The sequence below is a fragment of the Camelus ferus genome, chromosome 21 (assembly GCF_009834535.1).
Source record: "Camelus ferus isolate YT-003-E chromosome 21, BCGSAC_Cfer_1.0, whole genome shotgun sequence".
Classification (NCBI taxonomy): Eukaryota; Metazoa; Chordata; class Mammalia; order Artiodactyla; family Camelidae; genus Camelus; species Camelus ferus.
The window spans coordinates 25,205,349-25,227,966 of NC_045716.1; the positions used below are offsets into that span (position 1 = coordinate 25,205,349).

Here is a 22,618-nt window from a genome sequence, read left to right on the forward strand (position 1 = left end):
TAGATGGAAGGGTATCATGAATAGTATGCAAGAAGCACAGGTCTGATATTTGGGTGCAGAATAGAAGCTCAGGTGAGCACTACAACATCCAGACTAGAAGGAGAGCCCCTCTGTGCTCTTCCCCAGGGTTCCCAACTGTGTTTTTTTTTGCATTAAACTTGTAAGATCTGTTAAGACTAATATTTCAAGTTTGAAATTTCTAGTCAAGAACCCCCAAATTTTAAGGGCAAGGCTACTACATGAACTCAGAACCATGTTACATGTGTCTCTAGTCTCTTCTTCATCTGATCTGCTCTCCAAAGTGGCACCAGAGTTAGTTTTCAAAAATACAGGTTCTATTCTATTGCATACTCTCCCCTCTTCTGCTTTAAAATCTTTCTTTTGCTTACAGAATAATCTACAGATTAAAATTCAAGGCCCTTCATAATGTGGCCTAATAATAACAAATACCTGTATTTATTTTGTTCTGCGAACTGTTTTAAGCCATGTGTGCATGTATACACATACACATATATATGTAGTATGTGTATATATGCTATTATCCTCATTTAAAAAATGAAGAAACCAAGCTCTAGAAAGGTTAAGTGACTTGCCAAGGTCACAACAGCTAGTAAGTGGCTTAGCTGGGAGTCAAACCCAGGCTCTAGAATCCATGCCCTTCAGCACCACACAATACTGTCACTTGTCTGGTTCCATTAGCCACAGTGCAGCCTATGTGCCATCCATGCCCAACCATTCTCTGTTCCCTAAATGTGCCCTAAGCTTTCATACCTTTCTGCTTTGGCTCTTATAATGTCCTATGTCTGAAATGATAGACTACCCCTTCTCTGTCTGATGAAATCTTTTTTTATCCTTTAAGGCTGAGGATTAAAAGTCACCTTTTCTGTGACGCCTTCCCAAACTCCTCCATGCTGAACTAATCACACCCATCGTTATTATCACTGTGTCCCACAGCTAGGTTAGCACCATATTATTATTACCTAGGTACTCTATATATTATTGTTGACAAAACAGACTGTGAGTTCCTTAGGGTGGGACTAAGATTTATTCGTCTTGGATCTCCAGGGTTTAGCACAGATGGTTGACACCTAGTAAGTGCCCAATAAAGGCATACTGAATAAACGAATTAATTAAAATAGCTACCCATTGGCAAGAGAGCCTTCTCTATAACTCAGGAGTTTGGAGGGCAGATCTTGTAAGTATGCTGGACTCACTCTCAGGATACAGATCTATAGCAGACAGAGGGCTGGAGAAATGACCAGGTACTTTATTATTATCACTGTTCTGCACTTTTAGACCTGGAAGATTTTGGGCTTAGAAAATTTAAATTCCAAATTCCTTTGCAAAAGAGGAAAATGGTTAAGTAGAGAGAAAGGAGTAGAAGCTAAATCCATCGAGTCCTCCACTGAACGCAACTGTTAACATCAGCATCTCTGTCTAGCCTGGCTTTTTGGCCAGTCGGACTGAGACATCTGGAGGTCAGGAAACAAGTGTCAGGAAATGATACAGCGTTGCTTTTTTTTTTTTTTTGAAAGATAACACAAGAAGTCTTTGATTACTGACTTTTAGTAAGAATGAGACAAATATGCTGAGAAATCCTATAGGAATTTATCAGGTGATCTCTGCTTCACATGAGACTCTGCCACATGTGCAAAGGAAAGGAGTAACTTCCCTGAAACTATACTTAAAGATCCTCCTCTGTGTGTTAACAAGCCCCACATTCTTGACTGCAAAGAGAAAACACTATTTATATTTGCCAAGCCTAATTTTGTTTCCTAGGGCCATTGTGGCTTTTTAAAAAGTATCTATTTGGGGACTTTGATGAGTCACTGCAGAATGCTTTAAAAATTATGGGTGATGAACATATCAGTAGCTGCACCCCAAATTTAGACTATGTTTAAAAACAACAAAAAAGAATGCTTTTTCTTTTCTAGATTTCTTTTAAAATCCGTCTCACTTAAAAAGCAAACTCAAAAATCCCCATCCCCTCTGGTTCTATAATCCAATTCAATTTAGCTCGGTTCAATTCAATTTAACAGGTGTTTACTGAGCATCCATCATGTGGCAGGCACTGCACTGGGTGCACAAATAAACACTTGTTATGACTCCTAACTTTAAGGGGCTCTCAGTCAGAGAGATTCATAATCACAATGCAACGTGAGACATGGTATAAACAGAGACAGTACAAGGAGCTAACCAAAAGGATTAACACTACTGCTTGTCTTGGATTGTTCTGTCTTCAAGGGTGCTTTCCCAGCTCTAATGGAGAGAAGGAAGGTGGGCAGAAAAAGGTCCTGATCTAAAAAAATCAACCTCAAAAAGCCTTGTATCACACGTTGAAAAACAAGTTTCTTCACTCTTAAGTCTTCAGTAAGGGAATAGAGACTAACACAGGATTTTAAATTTTGATTACTAAAATAATTGAGCTGAACAACTGTGTACCTAAACAAAGCTATATATTACACAAAATCTCTCTCTCTCTTCCTTTTTTCACTATACTCCACAGATAGAAATTACATGTGAGTTTCTTGTTATACCGAAGACACCAAAGGAATTCAAAATCAAATCAAATTTCAAATCAAATTTAGAAAAAAATGAATGGAATTTCTGGGGAGCAGAAAAATAATGATAAAAAAACCCCAAGATATTTGCCTTAGTGGAGTGATAAGCTTCTAATTATAGTCAAATACTTAGCTGGAAATGCTGAAATACCAGAGTAGGTGAGAGAGAAGGATAGGATGGAACTTTTAATAGCTCAAAATACTGATGATAGTTTTCAGAGCTACTACTTTGTTTTAGGCCTCTTTGTTTTTGTGCATACTATTCCCTCTGTCTAGAATGCTGTCCCACCCCCTCACATTTTATCTAGAGAAATTATGCAACTTTTAAAACCTGACTCTCTCTCACATTATCACTCCTCTAGGAATTTGTCTACGTGCCCATTTTCCATGTAAGCATATGAGTTTTTTGAGGGCACAAGTAATATATGAATACATTCTTCTTGTAAAAGTTTTAAATAGTACACATAAAGCTCAAGTCTTCCTTCAGTCTTCCTTCCCCCATCACGTCTTTCTTGAGATAACAATTTGATCAACAAATATTTATTAAGCACTTACTATGTGCCAGGAACTGTTTCAGAAGGTGTGAATATAGCAATAAGCATAGTAAAAAAAATTCTGCTCTCATGAAATTTATATTCCAGTGGAGGGGGGAGAGAGATAAAATTGATAAATAAAATATAATAATAATAATAGCAGCACAACAATAATAATGGTGAACACATCCGTTACCAAATGTGAGGCACTATTCAATAAGATAGAAACTAACCCACTTCACAAAGGGGCACAGAGAAGTCAAGGTCTTACATGTTGAAAGTGACAGTGTTGGGATACAAACCCAGACAATCTGTTTTCAGAGTTTGTTCTCTTAACCATGATGCTACACTGCCTCTCTGAAGTATGTTAGGTGAAGAAAATGCTGTGGAGAAAAATAAAGCAGGTTTGAAGGAGAGTTGGAGGTGTTGGTGTGAGATTTTAAATCCAGTGGTCAAGGAAGGCGACACAGAAACTGACATTTGAGCCGAGATGTGAATAAGGCAGCAGCAGATGTATCTGGGGGAGGAGCAAGTGCAAGGGGTCCAAGGCCTGGTATGTCCAGGGAAGAGAAAGGAGGCTGCTGTGGCTGGAGAGCAGTGAATAAGGTGTTGGGCAGTAGGAGATGAGATCAGAGAGGTTAAGGAAGGGGATGGAGGGAATGAGATCATGTTAAGGTCTGGTAGGTTATTGTAAGGATTTTGATTTTTACTTTGAGTAAGATGGGAAACATCTGGAGGTTTTGTGCAGAGATGTGACACAATTACGTCCCTGAATTACGTATTTTCACAGGATTGCTCTACTGCTATATCGAGAACAGATTATGGGGTTATGGGTGGGGCAGCTGTAATAATCCAGATGGGAAGTGATGGTGGCAATGGACCAGGGCAGTAGTGGTGAGAGGGCATTAGATTCTGGATAATATTTACTGATGAATCAGGATGTAAGTGAGAGAGGAGAGTCAAGAAGACGACAAGGTTTCTGACCTAAGCAACTTAGAAGAATGGATATACCATTAACTGAGATGGAAAGTCTGGATTATGTTTAGGAAGAAATATCAAAAGCTTGGTTTGATCATTGTTAAATATGGATGTTTACTAGACGGTCAAGTAGACGTCGAAGAAAATACTAGACAGTTGGATATATAAATCTGGAGTTTGGGGGAGAAGCTCAGATTAAAAACAGTGGTTCTCAATGGGGAAGCATGTGATTTTATCCCCAGGAGACATCTGGCAACGTCTGGAAACATTTTTGGTTGCCATAACTGGTGGAGTGCTCGGCATCTAATGTGTAGAGGCCAAGGATGTTGCTGAACATCCTGCAATGCATAGGACAGTTCCCCACAACAAAGAATTATCTGTCCCCAAACACCAGCAGTGCTGAGGCCGAGAAACTCTGGACTAGAGATGTCAGTCTGGGAGTCATTAGAGGATGAAATTTAAGGCCATGAGACTGGATGAGGTTGCCAAGGGACTGAGGTGTGGACAGAGGAGAAGAGAGGTAGGCCAAGGACAGAGTTCCAGGGGTTCAAAAATAGGAGAAATGAGCAAAAGAGGGAAGGAATGGCAAATGAAGTTAGGAGGACCAGGAAGAGTATAGTTTCTGGAAGCTAAGTGATAAAAGTCTTTCAAAGTGAAGGAACTGATCAACTGTGTCAAATGCTGCTGAACTGTCAAGTGAAATGAGTACTAAAAGTTGACTCTGGGTTTAGCCAAGTGGAGGTCTGTAGAGCCACTACAAAAGCAAATTTGTGGAGTGATGGGCGTGACAGCCCCAAGAGAGTGGCTTAAGAGAAGTGAAGTTTAAAAAATATGGGGGTTTAAGACAATATGTAAGGAGAGAATAGATAAACAAGTTTACACTGTACAGCCCAGGGAACTATATTCGATATCTTGTAGTAGCTTACGGTGAAAAAGAATATGAAAACGAATATATGTATATTCATGTATGACTGAAGCATTGTGCTGGCCACCAGAAATTGACACAATGTTGTAAACTGACTATACGTCAATAAAAAAAGTAAAAAAAAAAAAAAGAGAGAGAAAATATGTAAGGAGAGAAATCAAAGACAGTGAGTATAAACAACTCGAGTAATTTTGCTATAAAGGAGGAACAGAAAAATATACTATAGGATGTGGAAAGAGGTAGGAGGTTAATAGAGGATTTTTAAAGATGGGAAGAAACCTTCTATGCTTCTATGAATGATCCAACAGAGTGGGAAAAACCCATTCAGGGTTGAGAGAGGAGCAAGTTTGGAGGGATGTCCTGGAATAGGTGAGGGGGTGGGATCTGAGTGAGCCCAAGTGGGAGGGCTGGGCTTAGCTAGGAGCATTCACCACTGTGATGGGACAGAAGGCAGAGAGTAGCAGCGGTGGTGGGAGCTCTGGAAGTTCTCTTCTAATGGCTTCTCTTACTAATTAATATACATCTCGAATAGTATCTCCTTAATCTGTGTATCCTTAGTATAAAGTAGATGTTGAATTAAGTATTTGCTGAATGAATACATGAATCAGCTTAATATTTTTTTAAGAACTTAAGACCTTAGCTTAAATGTTACCTATCATAGTAAACTTTTCCTGAATATCTAACAGCAGTTTTATCCGGAGTAAGGAAAAAGAATGGCATTCAACATCTATGTCTGAAAATAGCAGGACTCTCAAAGATCAGAGGTCATCCTGATCCTCACTAGATGTATACTTTACCCATAAAGAACTCATTATTTCTCCAATGTGCTATATACCTTTTGCCTCACCTCCTGTCCTCAATTATGCTATTTCCTCAGCCCCAACAGCTTTTCTTCCTATAGAAATCCAACTTACTCTTTAAGGTCGAGCTCAAATGCTATCTCCACTGTGAAGCATTTCCTGATTACTCTGCCAGAATTAATTATTTCTATTTTGGACACATTTTATTTAACTTACATACATTAACACTTCTCAAATTTTTGTAACTAAGAACCCCTAACAACAGAAGAGAATGAATTTATTAGTCCTGAGGGTATAGTCCAAATTGATTTGCCAGCTTACAAATTTCACTGAGGTCTGGTATTTTGCTTTAAAAATACTAAACAATTTTGTTATTTTTTTAAATAAAAGGACATTTTACAGTTTAACATCAACATTTTTGATAAGGCACTTACCAGTTAACTTATTTAATTCTGCCCCTGAACATCTCCCCCAACGCTAAGAAAATGGATACTCCAAAAGATGTGTCATGTTTTTGTGCCTTTGTGTGTCTCTGGATCTAATCATATCCTAATTTGAGAAATACAGATTTGTTTGACTTCCCCATCTGAACCAGATACAATTAAGAAAAAAAGTTTCTATACTCTATAGGGTTTCTACAGTCTGAAGTTTCTCACAATCTTAAGATGCTAATGTGAATATCTCTCCTTTCCAGGAGAAAGATACAGTGTTTTCCAAACTTAGTTGGCTGAGAACCTTTTTTTTTTTTCAATGGAATACCTATCAATATCTCTCCAAGCAGATTTTTTATAGAACAGACCTTGGGAAACACTGAATTAAGGTACAAAATATTTTCTTGATTATAATCAATTCCATTGAGGTTACTTTATCCTATGACATTTTCTTACAAACACTATAACCGCCTATTAAAAATGTAGCTACTCATTCCCAGTTCCCACCTCAGTACTAAACATTCATAAAATGGATGTTTTTTAAAAAAAAATAAATAAAATGGATGGTTTTATAAAATAACAAAAGTAAATAAAAACAAAACAAATAAATAGGAACCCTTGTCCCTACTTCTTCTACCCCTATGAAGAAATAGGATAAAAATCAGCCAATTGGATTCTGCACATATCCAGCATTGTGTATGTTTGTTCACTGGTTATCACGAGAGAAGAAAGGATTACCCTTATGGTCCACAGAGCAAAAGATGGACTCCTCAAGGACAGACTGCCTATAATATCTGTTACAGCGAGGTATGAAAGGAAGTTATCATCTGAGAATAAAAAGAGCTCACCATAGGAAACATTCAAGGTTGCACCAATTTGTCAGAGCAACCACAACTATGGGAGTAGAATGGTGACCACCATATCAAAAAAAAAAAAAAAAAAAGCAACCCAAAACCGAAAAACTCCAAACCAAGAAACAAAGCTCCAAATAACCCAACTGTAGCAAACACAGATGTTGAAGACTCTACATGAGTCTATTAATCATAGAGGTACTGAGTCTGGAGGCCTCAAAGGGGAAATTTGGGTGGGCACAAATGGAAATTAAGCTACTAAAGCTTATACTCCACAGACCACAAAGGCCATCTGGCAACTGGACTACCTTCACAGTAAATTTTAACACTGCCCCAGTATATTCCTACTTGGGATAATAATATATTTCTGCTCTTGAAGAATGTTAAAGTAAGGGCTTTTCAAAACAAGTGATTTGGAAGTATGGATGGGTGATGACAGAGGTGGTAATGATGAATATCCAAAGTCTTTGTTACTTTATTTCCACCAAATACAATAGTAGTAACAACAGCAGCAACAGGTAACACATACTGAGTGCTTACCCTGTGCCAGATTCTCCTCTAAGAATTTTATATGTATCATACAAGCATCATAACAGAGATAAAAGGAGCTATTTATTACCTCAGTTTTACAGTTGAGAAAACTGAGGCACAAAAAAGTTCAATAATTTCCCTAAGGTCATACAAGTGGACATATGGGATTTTAAAAAGGTCGTCTGGTACTAGAGCCCATGTTCTTAATTGCTATGCTACATTACCTCTTTTTTTTTTTTTAATAGACTTTATTCTTTTAGAGCAGTTTCAGGTTCACAACAGAACTGAGCAGAAAATACAGAGTTCCCACATAGCCCTCCCCACCCACACACATATACTCCCCTATCCTCAACATCCCTCATAAGTTACATTACTTCTTAAAAGACCCAGGAGTACAGGGGTGGGCCTATCACTGAACCAGTGTAGGAATAAGGGCCTGGAATTTGGAACTGGAGGCTGCTTTGAAACCAGACAGTGTCTACCTCTCTGACTCTCATGTCTCTATTTCTGACTCTCTCACTTATTGGTCTTTTTGCTTCATACTGTTTACCTGCTTCTTCCTTTGCATTCGAGTTGAAGTAAACTGCTTTTTAGCGAAGCTTCTCCATATAAATGATTTTTTTAATTTTTTTTTTTTTTTTTTTTAAGAATCAGCTAACTTCAGTGTTCGAAGGGCATGGTATGAAGGTATAAATTGGTAAAATTTTTCTGGCTGGCAAATTAGTAATTTATGCATCTTAAAGTGTTTATGGTGGGGAGGGTATAGCTCAGTGGTAGAGCACATACTTAGCTTGCACAGGGTCCCGGATTCAATCCCCAGTACCTCCATTAAAAGAGCTAAATAAATAAATAAACCTAGCGGTGCGTGGAATCTAGGATCACACAAATCTGAACTTGAATTCCAGCTTTGCACTTCCTTGTTATATGAGCTAAGGCAAACTACCTCATTTCTCCATATTCTACTTTCTTCACTTGAAAATTGAGACCACAACAACATTACCTTTTGGGTGATGAAGACTAAATGAGATAATAGATATAATGAAGTCAGCTGTATATGCCCAATTATTATTACCCAAGTGAACAATTGGACAAGTATGTAAAGATGTACATAAAATGATGTTTATTATAGCACTGTTTAGAAGAGTGAAAAATTATACACAATGAATATCAAACAATATTTGTCTTGTTCGCCACTATATATCTAGTCTCAAGATATCTCTTGGAATATATAGGTGCTCAATAATATTTGTTGAGTGAACAAAAAAATTGAGGATTGGTTAAATAAGATGTGGCACAATCAGACAACAGAATACTTATTCAGTCATTAAAAATGACGAACATAAGTATTTTCATTGAAAGTACATGTATAGTATATTCCCCTTTATTTAAGAGTATATGTATATATATTAATAGAAAAAGATCTAAAAGGCTATATACATCAAAATGTTGACATTACCAGTAGTGTGTTGGTGGCAGTATGGAAATTATTATTATCTTCTTTTTGCTTAGCTGTATTAAATTTTTTTCCTACAAGTATTATGTATTGATTTTGTAACAAAAATCTATTTTTAATTTAAAAAATGTTCGAGTGTGCAAATAAATTGGAATTAGGGGACATACCTAGATTTGAATCTTGGGTTAAACTGTTTTTTGAAAAAGTATCTTATTAGAGTTATTCATTTATATGCTTATTTTTCCATTAGACATTGAGATCCTTAATGATACAGAATAGGTCTTCATCTTCCTAACACCTTGCACAGAACTTTACTCATAACAGCACTCAATAAATGCTTGTCAGTCCATCACAGCTCTTGCAATGGTGTCTTAACACATTGGTTACAGGAGAAAAGTAAATTTTCCCCCAAATCTCTACAAAGATGGTGATTTTTCCAACAGTTTCAAAACTGATTCTGAAATACCCACAAGTGAAGAAGAGTGTCCTCTGGATTCCTCTTCCTTTGAAATGCAAATTCTGTCACAGGATCCTAATTTTTCTGTAAATAATTCAGAGATCGAACCAACTCGTGGTTACAGGAGAAGGTCCAAGTTTCTAGTGTTACTTGTTGAGGTAGAAATCTATAAAGTACTTGTTGATAATATGAATCAGTCCCTTCCCAGCTTCAAATCCTTTTAGAGAAATTCAAAGTGCTGACTGTTTTCTAAGCCCTAAACTGTACCCTCTACAAAAACCATTAATGTCCTGACTTACTCAGTCAGAATTACATTACCAGAGCTCAGGCATCATCTCAGATAGTGATGAAACAAACAGCTGCCACCAGTTAGTCAAGTTAGTCATTTTTATTCAAAGAGCACACTGTCTTAATTATCTTCTGATGACAAAAATCTTAAAGCAAAACTAAATGATTCCTTACTTTTGTACTTCTTCTTTTTCCCTGCCTTGGTTTACAATATTTTTTAATTAGCAGAAAGTTTCACATATTGTCCATCTAGTAAAAACATATTTTGTCTATCTTGTAAGTGACATTTATAAGCAAGGGATTAAACAAAGTCATAGACAGATGAATTGTCCTAAAATTTATTTCAACTGAGTGCCTAGGTGCCCAGGCTAGAAACAAACTGTCTCAGTTCAATTCCAGCTTTGCCACTTATTAGCTCTATGACTTTGGACAAAGTACTTAACCTCTCTAAATCTCAATTTCCTCATCTGAAAAATGAGGTTGATAATAATAATAAAAATATCTACCTCATTGGGTTGTTGAAAAACAAAATTTTATGAATAAAAAGCAGCACTATCTAGTAGGAATGTAAAGCAAGTCACAAATGTGAGCTGCTATGTAATTTTAAATGTTCTACTAATCACATTAAAAAGGTAAAAAGAAATAGGTGAAATTCATTTTAATAGCATATTTGATTTAACCCACAAATCTAAAACATTATCAACTTAAAAAATTATTAATGAGCTATTTCACACTTTTTTTTGGTATTAAGTCTTTGAAATCCAATATGTATTTTATACTGGTAGCACACCTCAAATTAGACTAGCCATATTTCAAATTCAATAGTTATAGAGGCTAGTAGCTACCTTATTAGACAGCACTGGTAAAAAGTATTAAAACAGTGTCTAGCAGACAGTATGTGTTAAATAAATTTTAGTTCTTGGTGTCATCATAACCCCCTCTTAGGAACTGCTATGGATCAGTGTTTCTCAAACCATTTGACTCATAACACCAGCTACTATCTGGAGGTTCTAAGGCATGCACTAAATAATACTGAATTACATAGTTAGAAAACAATTCCTTTTTATATTATCTTTTTAACTATATCAAAGAAAAAGTGTGTTTGGCATAATAGTGCTTTGTTTTTTAAAATTTTGTTTTTTTAATTGAGATATAATGCATAGACAATAAAATGTACCAATTTTAAGGGTATCATTTGATGGTTTTGACAAATACATAGTTATGTAACCATTTCCTTGATCCAGATCTAGAACACTTCCAACACCTGAGTCAGGGCTTTTTAAAAATCAAGAAATTTAAAAAAAACCCTCAACAACAAGAGCCATGAAGTCAGCCTCATGCTTCTGAATATGTAATGTTAAACTGCTTTCCAGAAAAGTTATGGATTTACACTTCTACTAGCATTATTTGAGACTGACTCACTATACTTAAATATTAAAAAATATTCAGAGATAGGACTAGGGTTTATCAATATAGAAGATGTTTATTGCAGTATTTATATCAAACAAAAATTGTAAATAATTTATGTCCAATAGTAATGGTTAAACAGAGACATCCTTAAAATTGAAATTACAGGGTCATTAGGATTATTTTAAATAATTTTTAGTAACATGGTAAAATGTTCTCAATATGATTAAAAGTGAACAAAAACAAGTACAAAACTTTATAGACAGGGTAATGTGATCCTAATTACATCAAAAACAAAACATAAAACACACATAACTCAAAAATCTTCAGGTAAAGGAAAAAATTAAGGGAAAAAAAGAGAAAAAAACAAAGAGAAAATATGCCAAAATATTAACAGTAGTTAGCTCTTAGTTGTGTGGTATTATGAATGATTTTGACTTTTGTATTTAATTTTTTTATTAAGATGAGCATGAATTACTTGGTGGGGAGAAGCCTATTTTTCCTCATCTGTTTTTGCTACTTGGAGAGAAAACAACCAAAAAAATGAGACCACTAATTATTGTGCATGCCTTTGGTTAATGAGGGTTTAACTGAATCCAGTAGTATTATAGAGAGCCTACTATGTGTAGTAATTATTACTGACCTGAAAGGGAATCTGGCAGTAGGAGACTGCTGATTTAGGGTTACCCTTCCTCCTTGTCAAAAGTCTTAAGAAAGTACTGAACTGACAGCACTGGAGAAGACTCAAGTGCTCTCTCACCCACGGTGCCATTGGGACCCAGGACAACACTGCAGCAGTCCTGACTTATCCGTTCACCTCACCTCTCTTTTCTCCTCCACATCTACCTTGTATTCCATGAAGACAGAAGGATTCCTTCTACTGAGTGAACAATTCCATCCATAGGATCTGGTTCTTGGCCTCTTGGCTCACACAGCTAACCTAACATGCCCACTGCAGCCAGTAAGGACGAGAACTCTTTAATTCTGATTGACTTGTGAAGTGATAAGGCAAGTCAGCTCAAAACCCAAATCAAGATGTTCATTTATTTGCAAAGTAGGATCAGTGTGCTCTAGAAACACTACTAGAATAACGGCTTGGTCTATTGTAGGTAAATAAATAATGGGTATAGTTCATTTACATTCATCTGTGAACTTGCATTTTTGCAATAACCCATGCTCATTTTGAACATTTAAGATAACTACTACTTCTCTTAATTCATAGTTGCTTCGATAGCCATGGTGATCCTGCTAAAATATAAGTCAGATGTTATGGTTCTGCTCAAAACTCTACAATACACACAAAAGCTTGCACAGAAATGTTCATAGCAGCATTATTCATAACTGCCAAAAGGTGGAAACAACTCAAATGTCCATCACTGACAAATGAATAAACAAAATATGCTATATGCACACAGTGAAATATTATTCAGCCATAAAAAGGGAAGTATTGATATAGGCTATAACATGGATGAAACTTGAAAACCTTATACTAGGTAAAAGACATAAAAGACTATATGTTATATGATTCCATTTATATGAAATGTTCAGAACAGGGAAACCTATAGAGACAGAAAGTAGATTAGTGGTTGCTTAGGGCTGAGGCAGATTCTTTCTGAGGTGATGAAAATGTTCTAAAATTAACTGTGGTGATGGTTGCACATTTCTGTGAATACACCAAAACCCAATGAATTATATACTTTAAAGGGGTGAATTGTCTGGTATGTGAATTTTATCTCAATAAAGCACTGTTAAAAAAAAAACCAGCAACCCTAAAACCCTACAATGCTCTCTAACTCATAGTGAAAACCAGCCCTCACAACATTCTGCAAGGCCCTCCACCGTCAGGCCCCAGATTCCTCTCTGACTGCATCCCCCTCTGCCTTTCCTCTTGCTCACTTCACCCACACTCTCCGGTCTCCGTGAATACACTGCATGGTCCCACCTTAGGACAGCACCCTGCTGTGCCTGGGCGCTCTTTCACCCATCTGTTTGGTCCATTTCCTCACCTCCTTCAAGTCTTTGCTCAAATCTCTTCTTAATGAGGCCTTTCCTGACACCATTCAAAGTAGTGTGACTTACCCCCACTGCCTCCATGCACTGCCAGTTTCTCTTTACCTTGCTCTGCTTTTTTTCTCCCATAGAACTTTTCATCTTCTGATTTACTACAAAATATAAAATATACTTACTTATTAAGTTATGATCTATTTCTGTCTCCCTCGACGTTAAAATGTAAGCCTCACAAAGACTAGGACCTTTGTGTTTATTCAGAGGTATCCCAATATTCAGTAAATGTTTGCTGAATGAATGAATGAACTATTGGCTTTATGCTGGTCTGATTTGTTCAATAAATGTTTATCTATTCTAGAACTCATAACTAGGGCAATATGATTTCTGACTGTTTCACACAGATGTTGGTGAAAATATTTGTGGTGATACAGAACAACTCATATCTATCAACCTTTTCACTTATTACCCACATTCCAGCTCGTTGACTACTTGCTGTTCTTTTTCCACGTATGTTGTCTATAGCTCTCCGTAACTTGCTCATGTGGTTAAATCTGCCTAGAATGTGCTCTCTCTCCTTATGTCCATTTTCTATCCAAGGCTCAGCATATACACTATCTTCTCCATGAAACATTTGCTAATTTCTCTTAGCCACTCTGAGAATCCATGGCTCTTCTATCTTTCTCCAGGCACTTACTTTCTTATATATGTATATATTTTTTTCTATCTTTACAATGACTTACCTGAGGCAGGACCTTTCTCTTATACATCTTTGTATTCTTTTTACTAAATACTTATTGAATGAATGTAGTTAATCAACAAAACAGAAAAACTCACAGAATTCAATACCATTATGTTTAGGTATTTTCAAAGTGCCAGTCTGTTCTTTTAACATAGGAAACAAAATTGTTGACAGTGCAGGCTGGTCCTTACTTTCCAGGTCTTCCGACTGAATTGTGTAGATCTCTCATCTCACACAAACTCTAAATTATTCTATGAACTGATGCATTTTGGTCTACAGCAGTTTGGTCAACATTGACCTTACTCCTTCTACATAAAGGGAATTGAAGCTTTCCTCTCTGGGAAAGGGGATAGAGTTGTAGGACTGAATGTTCTCCCTTACCTTTTTGTGTTGTGCACTGTGGTTCCTCCCAGGACAGTCCTCACTCCAGGAGTGGTACGGTTCAGGTTATAAACTGTTAGAGCCTCTTCATAGGTGGCTCCTCCAATTATGAACACAATGATATCCTGAGGTCTGTAATAATGAAGAAAGTTAATATCATAGGATAAGGGGGAAAAAGGGCAAAGATTTGTTGTTACTATTATATACACAGTTTTAATTTCTGAATCTTTCCTTTTCGGTAAAGGAAGCAGAATTAATGCAGAATAGAATAAAAGGTTTAAAAAAAGTTTTAATTATCTGAAATTGGCAGGAAACAGAGCAGGAAATGCTGAATAGTGATTTGCTTTCTGTTTATGAGCGGATGTCTTTTAATTTCTGTGCTGTGGATTTCAGAATAGCACAATAGCATTTGCTGGAACCAAATGTAGAAATAATCTTTTATATTCAAGAGGCTGAAGAGTACTTCACTGTGACATGATAGCAATATAGCAGTAATTTATGCTTGTACTACACATCTCCTTTCATGTATAAGCCCTCTGTCAAATACAGTGTCATTACAATGGCCTCTGTTCCAGAACCTCCAAGTATTTTGGAAAGTATTGGTATAGCTGGATGTCTTCCTAACACTGCAACTAGAAACATTTAGTATTTTGAGTGCAAAAAAAAGAATGGGACACATTAACTAATGGCGCTTCTAGGAACTCCACCTCTTCTTAAAATCTTTGTTCCTGAATCCTTTGATAAACCAAGAAAAAGAAACCATGGAAACAAAAAAACAACCCATGAGTGTAGTTTTGATACTGGACATGCTGACACATCAGCTCAGTCACTAGCTTAATTTGGGTCATACTGTGTAGTTTTACCATGTTTCAATCTTTATGAAAATGGCTTCATAACAAAAGTGAGTGACCTTCCTAGTAGATCCCTCTGTAGATACCAACAAGGAGATCATAGTATTTTCAAAACTATTAAAAGTTTGCCTTGTTTTTCTTTTCTCATGCCATCAAAAGAAGATAAAATTACTTAATCTTAGTAGGCAAATAATTTTGTTAAATCACTTACTGGACATTGTTTAAAACAACATAAAGCAGAAGGATCTATTTTGGAGGTTACAGCACAAAGCTAAATAGAAACGTCTTTAATCAAGGGATGAACGTGCTTATGTATAAATCAGGAGGGAAAAAATACCCCTACATTTCCTTTCTGTCTCTCTGTCTCTTTCTAAAACACCTTGAAGGAATCACTAACTGGGAGATTATTTGTTCTTATGGGACTTCATGAACACAGAATTGGATATTGTGGCTATTTAAAAATGTTCAGATAATCTCCGAATTGCAGAGATACCCAATGAAAGGCTCCCAGTGATGAAGGGGTGGTTATGTTGCAATTCGGTAGAGTCAATTATGACATTTCCATGTGAACTTGGCACTTAAAATCATGCCTTTGAAATACTAAGTTTACTTTAAAAAAAAATTGAAAAATAGTTGATTTACAACATTGTATTAGTTTCTGGTGTACAGCATAGTGATTCAGTTATACATATATATACACACACATTCTTTTTCATATTTTTTCTTTGTAGGTTATTACAAGATATTGGATGTAGTTCCCTGTGCTATACAGTAGGACCTGGTTATTTATCTATTCTGTATACAGTAGTTTGTATCTGCTAATCCTAAACTCCCAATTTAGCCTTCCCCCCACCTTTACCCTTTGGTAACAGTAAGTTTGTTTTCTATGTCTGTGAGGCTCTTTCTGCTTTGTAAATAAGTTCATTTGTCTAATTTATTTTTACATTCTACATATAAGTGATATCATATGGTATTTTGTTAAATTTACCTTTTAAAACAAAATAAGCTTTCTTCAAGACTACCCACCTAAAACAATGTATTTAGCAACACAATGCTTTAAGTGTTACATACGTTTATACATTCTACATTTTTTGTTATTTTAAGATATACTGTTTTTGACCAGATAAATGTTTACACGTGGTATAAAATAAAAAAGGGTATACTGTACAAAAAGTAAGTTTCCTTCTCACCTCAGTCCTCTTGTACCCCAGTTTCTCTCTAGAGGCAAATACTATTACTCACCTCTTAAGTATATCCTTTCAGAGATATTATCTATCTTTGTGTATATACATATAAATATATTTATAAGATACATGCGTATTATGTATATATAATATATAATATACATATTACATCTATACACACACAAATGGAAGCATCTTATATGCAGTTGTGTACGCATATTGCACATTTTAAATTTTGGTAGATATCACCAAGTTGCTTGAAAGATGTCGTCCTACCAGCAATTCAGGAAAGTGCCTATTTGTCCACATTCTGTCAGTATTATCAAGGCTTTTAGTCCTTCTAACCTAAGTTGACATCACTTGCTGCTCCTCAATTCACTTTCTTCACTTGGTTTTCCAGGACATCACATTCTTTTGGTTTTCTTTCTACTTCACAAGTTGATATTTTTCAATGCCCTTTGATGGTTTTGCCTTATCTTCCTGACCACTTAATGGTGGAGTGTCCAGAACCCAGTCATTAGGGTTCTTCTTGATCTATACCTACTTCCTAGACTCTAATGTAGCAGCCACTAGCCACATGTGGCTATTTAAATTTAAATTAATTAAAATGAAATGGAAAATTCAGTTCCTCAGTGGAACCAGACATATTTCAAGTGACTCACAGTCACATGTAGCTAGTAGCTACCTTATTAGATAGCACAGATATAGTACATTTCCACCATTGTAGAAATTTCTACTGAACTGCACTTCTCTAGATGATCTCACCCAGTTTTGTGGTTTCATTTATCTGCTGATGACTCCCAAATCTCCAGCCCAGACCTCTCTTCTAAATGCCAGACTTAAATATCTATTTGACATTTCTTCTTGGATGTTTAGTTTATTTCTGAATTCAACATGTTCAAATCTCTAATCTTCTCCCCCAAGCCTGTTCCACATATAGCTTTCCCCATCTTAGTTGATAGCCAATCTATCTTTTTGTTTGCTTCTAAAAACTTTGGAGCTGTCCTAACTCCCTCTTTATGGCTGGAGTGAAGCATATAAGTTGGAGATATAGTGAGAGAAAGAGAGGGGAATCTTGAATCTTCTAGGCAGTGAAGGAATCACCAAAGGGTTTTAATAGGTTATCATGATCAAATTTGCTTTTTTGAAGGATAATTTTGGCAACTGTTTGAGAATGAACTAGGAGTTGCTGGTGAGAAAATCTGGAGAACAAAAGGCTACTGTAAGACTTCTAGGAAGATATGATGAAAGTTGAAACTAAAGAAGTATCAGGAATGGAGGGGAGGAACTAGATATAGAAGACACAAAAAACATAGACTCTTCAGTATTTGGTCGATGATTAAATGTGGAGGATAAGGATAAAGGAAGAGTCCATGATAATTTCAAGTATTCTGGTTTTGGTGACTAGATACAGTAGTTTAAGTTTGAGAACAAAGAATGCAAGACTGACTTACTGAAAGTAAGACAAAAACATGCTGTTTTTGACTTACCTGTGGAACACCCCAATGGAGATGTCCACTAGACATCTGGATGTTCAGGCCTGGTGATTTCCTTGAATACAAGTGGCAGCTAGTCATGGGAATAGATGAGTTCTACCTAGAAAGATCATGTAGAATGAAAGGAGAACCAAAAGACAAAGTTTGGGGGGATTCTATAACGTCTACGGGATAAGCAAGAAGAGTAGCTAGCAAAAGCAGCTAAGAAGGAAACTGTCAGAAAGGTAGGAGAACCAGAAGGGAGAGGCCAAGGGACAAGTGAGTTTCAAGAACAAAATGGCTAAGTGTTAAATGCAGCAGTGAGGTATAAAAGTGAGGATTAAAACAGACCACTGTGCACATTCTTGCAATATGACTTTGTAAGAAAAGTTTCAGTGTGTTATAGTGGTGTAAGAAGCCAGGGTACATAGACTGAAGAGGTGAGAAGTGAAAATGACTTTATCAAAGAAGCTGACTCTGAAAGGAAGGAGATAGGTTAGAAGAGAACCCAGGCTCAAGGACTTTCAATTGATTACTTAACAGGAGAAACTTGAATATGCTTGAGAAAGTACTTAAAGGAGGAGAACCTGAAAATACAGAGGAAGGAGGGAGAAGGAGAAAAAAGAGAGCGAAGAGAAGGGAGAGAAAGTGCAAATAACTACAGAGAAAGGCTTCAAGTATGATGAACTCTCAAATATTCTGGGGCTGAATATTTAGGCAAAATAGAGGTTCTCTTCTTTTTCTGCAACTGGTATGTGTTGTTTCAATTCTTACTAATATTTCTGCAGAAGGGGGAGGGGAAGATGAACATCTAAAAGTCAAGTTCAGTTCCTGTCAGGATTTTTAGGGATACATTTCATTAGGAAGGAATCAAATAAGCTACAGTTAGTTGTAATTTTAAAAACTGATATGAATCCCTATAACTTTTATCATAGCATCACCCTCATGACTATACATGAAATTTCTAAGGCTATAAATTCTTTTTAATTCTTCCCATTATATTGGTTCTAGAGGTACCGATGATCTGAGATAATAATGGCTTCTCAAGAATAGTCACAACTGGTTTAATATTCATTAAAGGATGAGTTCTATAGGAAAAAAAAATCCAATGTTATAAGAATGTGTCATCAAGGAGACAGAGGACACTCTACCAATAGTTTGGTCTATGCTGTCACTATCTGGGGGTCAGTCTAGGTGGAAAATAGGAAAAAAAGGCAGTTACAGTATTCAGAAATAATAAAATCCTCAAAATCGAAATGAATTTTTGCCAGAAAATGAGTATTTTTTACAGTAAGATTCCACATCCAGTGCTCTTTATATTGAGGGACAAATCTAGCCTGAAACTCATTAGGCACATTATCTTTAAGTAAACACTCATGAATTACACAGATTACTTCATTAAGAGGAGGGGAAGGAGGTTTCTCCCTTACAGAGGTACACGGACTGATGAGAGGAACTAGACAGTAACACTTTTGTTTTATGCTCCTGATCTGAGAAGTCAATTTAAAAACCAGCTGAGCAGAGTAATGAGGATCATCCTGGAAAATGATGTTGCTTCTCCATAGCTGCCCTCTGCCCATCACCTGCCTTGAGAGTACATCTGTCTCTTATGGAACATAAGAATGGCAAGAACTGGGAAGAAATAAACTAAAGTGGGTTTCTAGTAGAGCCAGAGAACACTATCCTTTAGTCTGATAATTTCAGGGTGCCAGAGTATTTTAGTGTTGCTGGAGAGGGAAGAAAATGTCACTGGTGGTAACTGTGGGTGTAGGTTATATTAATGTGAGGACAAAACTTACATATAGGGATAGGCTCTTAGAGCTTGACTCAGTTGTGTACCTAACAAAGATGACTATGTCACATTTGGTTATAAAAACATTAATAAATGTTTTATTGAGCCTCCTACTATTTAGTCAGGCTGGCTTAAGGAGGAACATTGGTGAAAAACAAAAAAAACCAAAAACCAGCCTTGACATTTTTTCTTTTCATTCCTTTCCCCGGTGAATTTTAAAAGTAGATGTTCTGGTGAGGCCAACAGTAAAACATAGAGCAAATCATTTTTATATGATGGTTGAAGCTAAATGGAATACACAAGTTCAATCTTTGTACACATCTTCCTGTGCTCTGTAATTCACCATAGCAACCAAAAGCATTAATTAATGCAGATAGCAAACATTAGAAAACAGCAGCCTGTTCATGCTGTATATACCCAACTAATTTATATCTTATTTTATTAGAAAAATAAACAAAAACATTTTCACATGTAGTATTTCTGGAAATCATTACTTTAATCATTAAGTAGAAAAACAAACTTTTAAGAGGCAAAATTTTATCTACTTTGTGCACTGTTGCACTTAAGGCTAAAATTCAAATTTTTGAATATAGTACTTACAGATGGTAAAGATCATATGAGCACTGATTATAGGAAAAAGGGCCAATGATAAAGGACTGCTTCTTTTATAGAAACAAAAATAACAAGATTCTACTAAATTTGTGTAAACTGGAGTTTGAATTGACTAATTCTGGAATGCATGACCAGATAGCTTCATTTTCTCACCAAATGTTTAAGTTGCTTCTTTTTATTAGGGACAAAAAGCAATTCTGGAGTGCGAAAAAAAAATTAGCCTGATAAATAGAATATATGGGAGTCCCACCTGCAGGAGAAAGAGCAAACCCAACTTGTGGATATAGCTATAATGCCACACAGGTTAATCACTAACTAGTGCTAAGGGCTAAAACATTTCTACAATTGTTCCTGGCTTTGCAAAGTTGTGTTCTTATCACATTTCCTTTGACATTTTCTAATATTACAATAACAACAAAACCAAGAAGTTCTATCATGATGAGGCTTAAGTTGTCATAAAGATGACTGAAATCAATGACTCTTTTCAATGTGATGATCCTGGGCAAGTAGTGACTAGAGCTGAGAGTGGGGCCAAGTGGATACAGAGCCAAAATACTGTATAGGCAAACAGCAAAAAATCTAAATTTTCTGGTAACATCAACCAAATTTATTCTCTAGTTTAAATTTTCCAACTGTAAATCTTGTCATATCAACTACTACAAATGTCTACATAAGAAATTTGACAAATATCTATTGAACACCTATTTGTAAAGCACTGTGTTAAATATTATGAAAAACCAAATATTAACAAAACATAATTCTTACTTCAAGATTACAATAGTTAATACAATACCTACTGGGAAGAATAGATATGTATACAGCTAACTACTATCTCAATATCCCAAGGTAACCACTATTAACAATTTCTTGTCTATTCTTTCAGAAATATTTACTACATACATAAACACATATGTGCTTGCGCATATATATATGTACAGCCAAGCACAGACTTATTTAGATACACATATGTACATAATGAAACTTATGCTTATATACAGCTTTTTTAACTTAAACAGGTTATTATAGCATCTTGCTTTTCTATCTAATATATCTTAGAAAGTTCTTATATTACCCCATGAAGAGTTATGCCATTTTTTAAGAAGAATGCATAGTACTGTACCATAATCTTGGTAACCAGTCTTCTATTGATAAATATTTAGCTTGTTTCTGTTTTCTCACTATTATAAATAATGTTTTGGTAAATATCCTTGTTTATATGTCTTTGTGTACTTGTGCAAGTATATCCAAATGGCAAATTTTAAGAAGTGGAATTGTTTAGTAGGTCTTTTCAAGTCCTCTGCAGTCTTCTTTCTGTTAAGCAGGGCTATGAGGTGGCACATATATCTTCTGTGCCCCGCACTGTAGTTTTGTAACCATTTCTCTGCCTTCTTCAAAATTTCTACTAACTTAGAAGTTCATCATGTAGTTGCACTGTTTCTTCCTGACCTCCTTTCCTGGTCACACTCTCTTATTCCCTGAAGACCTTAGCTCTGGTTTACTGTCTTCCTTTTTACTCCTGCTCCTTTCAAGATTTTTAGTGACTTTAAGATCAATATAGTAATAAGTCTACCTAATAAAACTGGAAAAAAAAAAGATCAAAATGGATTATTCATCGCACATCCTGTTCTCCTCACCTACACGGATCTGTTCTTTCATCCCTCACAACCTCCAACATCCATGTTTGTAACATAAATTTTTGCATTACAGATATCTGCAACAGGAAATCTTGAATTCAAGATCTCTTTCTCCAACAACCACTCCCTCAACTTTTAATTCACTTATGCTAATCCCTCTACTGTAATAATTCTCTGACTTCATCAGTACCTCCAGTTTACTCAACAGTACTTTTTTCACTAGCCAATACCCTCCTCCTTTTTTCATTTCCCCAAATCCTGGTGAGACCCAACCATCAGCCTTTTCCTCATTTATTCTAGTGCAACTAAAAGTTGCTAGAGAAAACCACATAACTAAGCTCATTGGCTGTATTTTAGATTAATGACTAATGGGGCAAAAAAACTCCAATGGGCACTCAAACTTGCCTAGAAGTTCTACCTACATTTCCCTAGTAAATTTGATTCCTAGCCTACAAGATAACAATTACATAATGTTTTCTCTTTTTACTTCCTACCTTAGCTGATAACTTGACATCATATTTAGAAGCAATTAGACAAGATGGCCCCCAAGTTCATACCATCAAAACTGATACAGTGAAAGAAGTACCTCTCCTTCTATGAGAGCATCCTCTGCTTGTGCTCTAGATCCCCTAAAGACTTCACTTCCGCAGCTCTTCCTCTTTCTCTTCTGCATTATCCATTTCTCCTTCTTTAGGAAAATCTTATCAGATTACAAATATGCTCTAGAA

The 22,618-nt window shown here is 36.0% G+C and overlaps 1 protein-coding gene across 4 annotated transcripts in view; it reads right to left on the reverse strand.

Annotated features, from left to right (window-relative positions):
* Positions 1-22,618, reverse strand: part of VPS45 (vacuolar protein sorting 45 homolog) — a 48,120-nt gene that overhangs the window by 718 nt on the left and 24,784 nt on the right. Inside the window, exons 14-16 of one of the 4 annotated variants that reach the window (XM_032464372.1) lie at positions 14,343-14,474; positions 13,295-13,377; positions 8,138-12,774 (exon numbers count right to left, since the gene is read on the reverse strand). In XM_032464372.1, the coding sequence (XP_032320263.1) occupies positions 12,638-12,774; positions 13,295-13,377; positions 14,343-14,474 (352 nt within the window). In that variant the 3' untranslated portion in view covers positions 8,138-12,637. Of the gene's footprint in view, positions 1-8,137; positions 12,775-13,294; positions 13,378-14,342; positions 14,475-17,867; positions 17,974-22,618 lie in introns of those variants that run through there. The other 3 variants (XM_014560854.2, XR_004314046.1, XM_006186583.2) reach the window with 3 other exon arrangements.